At 39.0% G+C, this 4,592-nt stretch overlaps 1 protein-coding gene across 5 annotated transcripts in view; it reads left to right on the top strand.

The window, feature by feature from the left end:
- Positions 1–4,586, top strand: part of Ptbp3 (polypyrimidine tract binding protein 3) — a 117,569-nt gene extending 112,983 nt beyond the window's left edge. For all 5 annotated transcript variants that reach the window (XM_017797629.2, XM_017797628.2, XM_029562528.1 and 2 more), the window contains 2 exons: positions 3,911–3,988; positions 4,315–4,586. In XM_017797629.2, the coding sequence (XP_017653118.1) occupies positions 3,911–3,988; positions 4,315–4,447 (211 nt within the window). In that variant the 3' untranslated portion in view covers positions 4,448–4,586. The remainder of the gene's footprint in view (positions 1–3,910; positions 3,989–4,314) is intronic.
- Positions 4,587–4,592: the final 6 nt, after the last annotated feature.

Genomic DNA, 4,592 nt, shown 5'->3' with positions numbered 1-4,592 from the left:
CACAGAATGGGAGAAAATCTTCGTCAGTGACAAACCCGACAGAGGTTTAATATCCAGAATATATTATGAACTCAAAAAACAGAGAACCAAGACAAGAAGTAACCCAATTAAAAGATGGGCTAAGGAGCTAAACACAGAGTTCTCAAAAGAAGTAAAGATGGCTATGAAGCATCTTAAAAGGTGTTCAATATCACTAATAATTAGGGAAATGCAAATTAAAACCACTTTAAGATTTCACCTTACCCTAGTCAGACTCACTAAGATCAAGAGAACAAATGATGCCAAATGTTGGAGAGGATGTGGGGAAAGGGGAACACTCATCCACTGCTGGTGGGGCTGCAACCTTGTTCAACCCCTATGGAAAGTAGTGTGGAGAACTCTTAAAATAAAACTACAAATGAGCCGGGCGTGGTGGTGCACGCCTTTAATCCCAGCACTGGGGAGTCAGAAGCAGGTGGAAATCTGTGAGTTCAAGGCCAGCCTGGTCTATATATAGTAAGTTCCAGGACAGCTGGGGCTAAAGGGAGACCTGTCTCAAAAACACCAAAAAAAAAAAAAAACCCACAAATGAGCCTACCATTTGACCCAGTTATACCACTCCTTGGCGTATACCCAAAGAACTCGTCGTTTTGCAAAGACAGTTGTGCATCCATGTTTGTTGCTGCTCTTTTCATAATAGGTTGCTTCCATCTCGTAGCTAAGTGTCCCTCAATTGATGAGTGGATAATGAAAATGTGGTTCATTTATATCATGGAGTTTTACTCAGCAGTAAAGAAAGATGAAATCACGAAATTTGCAGGTAAATGGATAGAACTAGAAACTGTTATACTAAGTGAAGTAACACAGACTCTGAAAGAAAATCAACGTGTATTCTCCCTCATATTTGGATCCTAGAACCAAATTCTGAAAAGTGAGTATGTATCCAGACATAACTGCAGGAACCAGGATAATGGAAATGAAACATGGAGGTAAAGGAAAAGAAAGAACCTGAAAGAGAAGAACAGTAGGCAACAGGCCTTAATAAGGGAGACATGGATAAAAGTTGGGTTAGTTTAGGGAAAGGTATACTAGGAACCTAGGGGATAAAGGTAAAGAAGGAGCTCAAGAGAGGTAGGACTGTAGGAGAAGGGGGGGGAGACAATGCAAAAGATAAATAATGCCTAGCTAGTTTTGAAAACCCAAGGCATCCGTATTATTTCTACAATCCACTGACGAATTATACATAGCCGATCAAGAAATATATGTCTAGATGAAGTTTATCTGAGAACAATTGGTCTTTTCCTAAGATTTATCTACATGACACACAATAATTAAAAGTAGCAGACTGGTGGAACTAACCTTCTTGGATGTTTAACAGACATACTTTGAGGTCTATAATAATTTGGTCAGAGGGACATAAAGAACACTTTTTGCTCCTTGCCCTCCTAGGTCGATAGTTCCAGGGGACTATGAGCATTTCTCAAAATTTCCTGTAATTATGGTGGGTCACCTGTCCTCTTGATCAAGGAGTCCAAGGAGACCCCACCAGATCAACTTGATCCAGTGTCCCTTCTACAAAGAGGAGGGTCAACACAGAATAATCATTTCCTCCATGCTTCCAAGCAAAACCAACCATGGTCAAGCAGGACCTTTGACTTATCTTCACAAAGGCTGAACTGTTAAACAAAAGGAGCCGGGGCTCTTCCGAAGACCATGTGACCCCTGAGGAACAGATCCTCAAAGAACATTAAGAGTAAAAATAAATTGGTTTATCTGGGCCAACTGTAAGGCCTTAAACAACCAAAAGGGGAGTATAACCAAAGATTACAGGGGCCAATATAATTTTTTAAGCATCCATTTGTATAGGTAAAGGCTATATAAGAAGCAACAATGCCAGGTAGGAGATATCTTTTGAGTTGTTGGCCAGGGTGGCCCAAGGGACTTCCAGATCGTAACCCAGCATAGAACTGGGAAAATGAACAGCAGACCCCAGTCTTATCTAAAGTAATATTGACAATTGATTACTGCTAGATGAGGAACAGCTGACCTTCCTAAAACAAAGACCTCTAGATAGGCTGACTAGATTCACCAGATGGACAAGTAGTGGGGAATGGTTGGGGGTGCCACCAACACAGCAGACAGTAGCAGGGATATCAGAGTATAAGGGCTCTAGTGGGGGGAGGGAGTCTATGGGAAGGTGTCATCTGGGAAGTGGGTATATAATTTAAAAAGATGGTTTGGGATGTTCCGTGTGATATACACAGAAAAATCAACAAATTTTTAAAAGTGTATTATATATGAGGACAGAGCATGGGAATTTATGTCATGTTAATTAGTAGTGTTGATAAACTTTACCATTGAAATCTATGCGACTACTTTATAGACGTTCCAAGGATCGAAGTGCAACTGATTATGACTAGTAATAATCAGGTACATACAGATTAGAGATGCCTGTGCCCACATCTCAGTGTTCGTAGCAAAAACAATGAGTCTTTCTTCAAGGAACAGTATATTCGAAAATGAAATGGAGATGTTTTTTAAAGGTTAAAAACTCATTCAATTTTATGTCCTACATGGCTTATACTGAGTTCAGTATTGTATAACTGTATTAATTCAACTATGAAACTAGAAACTTACAGCCACTTGTGGAAGAAATGTACTCTTGCTCTGGAGTATGTTACTGAATATGTTAAAGATACAAAGAAACGCTTTGTCTAATCATGTAGTTATTAATAAAAGTTGATATTAAACTTTTAAATGTTAAAAATAAAATTTAAAAAAAAAAAAAAAAAGGAAGGCTTGGCGTGGTGACACCTTTAATCCCAGTACTCTGGAGACAGAGATAGGCAGATCTCTGGGAGTTCAAGGCCAGCCTGGTTATATCGTGAGCTCCAGGCCAGCTGGGGCTACAGGGAGACTCTGTCTCAAAAAGACAGAAAAATAAAAATTTTTATAAAAAGTAGGTTAGTGAAGTCCTTCTGCTGGATGGAGAAGGTTTTTTAAAAAACTAAATCTCATGTCAACTTGGAAAATGAGTCTCACATTAAGAAATAATTCCAGGCAGGTGTGGTTGCACAGGCCTTTAATCCCAGCAGGCTAAACCCCATTTGGTTTACAACTGACTATGTAGACAGGCCGGCCTTGAACTCACAGAGATCTGCCTGTGTCTGCCTCCCCAATGCTGGAATTAAAAGCCGGTGTTACCATGCCGGACCAAGGTTATTGCTTTTATCATTTGAGTATGCAGTAGACTAATTTATTATTTACTGTTATGTAACATATTACTCCAGAACTTTGTATAATAGTAAATACTGTCTCATACTATGAATCTGGAGGTGGCTTAGCTAAATGGTTTTTCTCTGAGTATATCTCATAAAGTTGTAGTCAGAATGTTGGGCACAGGGGTACCAGGGATTGTTTCTCTGTGGTAGACATGTACTTAGCGTCTGGAAAGCCTTGGGTTCAATTCTTAGCACATATTGTCATTTCTGTGGCATCTTAAGGGTTATAGAGGACATTTCTAGGTATTATGAAAGGAGAATAGTGAAGACGTACATTTAGGAAGCAAAAGTAACTAGGGATCCTCTCAGAACCTGGCTTTCCATACACCTTTAGAATTACCTTTTAAGGCATAAAAAATAAAAAATTCATAGGCTAAAGCAAGTACGTCTGAGCTACATTTAGGGCTTTGGTCCTTGTTTATTTGGGGGGTTTTATTTACTTATTATTTATTGCTTTTATGTTTATGTACTTGCCCTTGTCTCCAGACGTGTGTATCAGTCTTGGGCACGTGCAAATCATGCCTTCATTACGTAGCTTGATAACTCTTTCGAATATAAAATACTCCAGAAATTTGAAGATAATCAGAGTTAATCCTTGATTTATTTGCAAATTGGAACTAATGTAGTTGACACTCTTAATATTTTCACAGTCCTTCTGTTACGATGGATGATCTGAAGAACCTTTTTACAGAAGCTGGATGTTCAGTGAAGGCTTTTAAATTCTTTCAGTAAGTCTTTGCATTCATGAAATATATTAATATTACTTAACATGGTTTGCAGTTTTTAAAAGTAGTTCAAGCCGGGTATGGTGGCACATGCCTTTAATCCCAGGATTTGGGAGGCAGAGGCAGGAGGATCTCTGGGAGTTCAAGGCTAGCCTGGTCTACATAGGAAGTTCCAGGCCAGCTGGGGCCACAGGGAGACCCTGTCTCAAAAAGACAGAAAAATAAAATTTTTTTTAAAAAGTAGTTCAGTGAAGTCCTTCTGCTGGATGGAGAAGGTTTTTTAAAAAATTAATTCTAAGGACTTTTTATATTTCTTTTATCATTTTCAGGAAAGATCGTAAAATGGCGCTCATTCAGTTGGGATCTGTGGAAGAAGCAATCCAGGCCCTCATTGAGCTTCACAATCATGATCTTGGAGAAAATCACCACCTCAGAGTTTCCTTCTCAAAGTCTACCATCTGACTTGTCTGTGGATTTTTCTCCTTAAACTGGACCATAATTTTATTAAAACCTTCAGGCATAGACTGAAGGAGCTCAAGACCAGTTCTGCCTCTTTCACAAGAATAACTCTTTTGGAGTTTATTATTCAAGAATATTCAAAACCAGA

This window comes from Nannospalax galili, unplaced genomic scaffold, assembly GCF_000622305.1.
Source record: "Nannospalax galili isolate Female #2095 unplaced genomic scaffold, S.galili_v1.0 scaffold1255, whole genome shotgun sequence".
Classification (NCBI taxonomy): domain Eukaryota; kingdom Metazoa; phylum Chordata; class Mammalia; order Rodentia; family Spalacidae; genus Nannospalax; species Nannospalax galili.
This window is presented reverse-complemented; position numbering and strand designations above follow the sequence as displayed.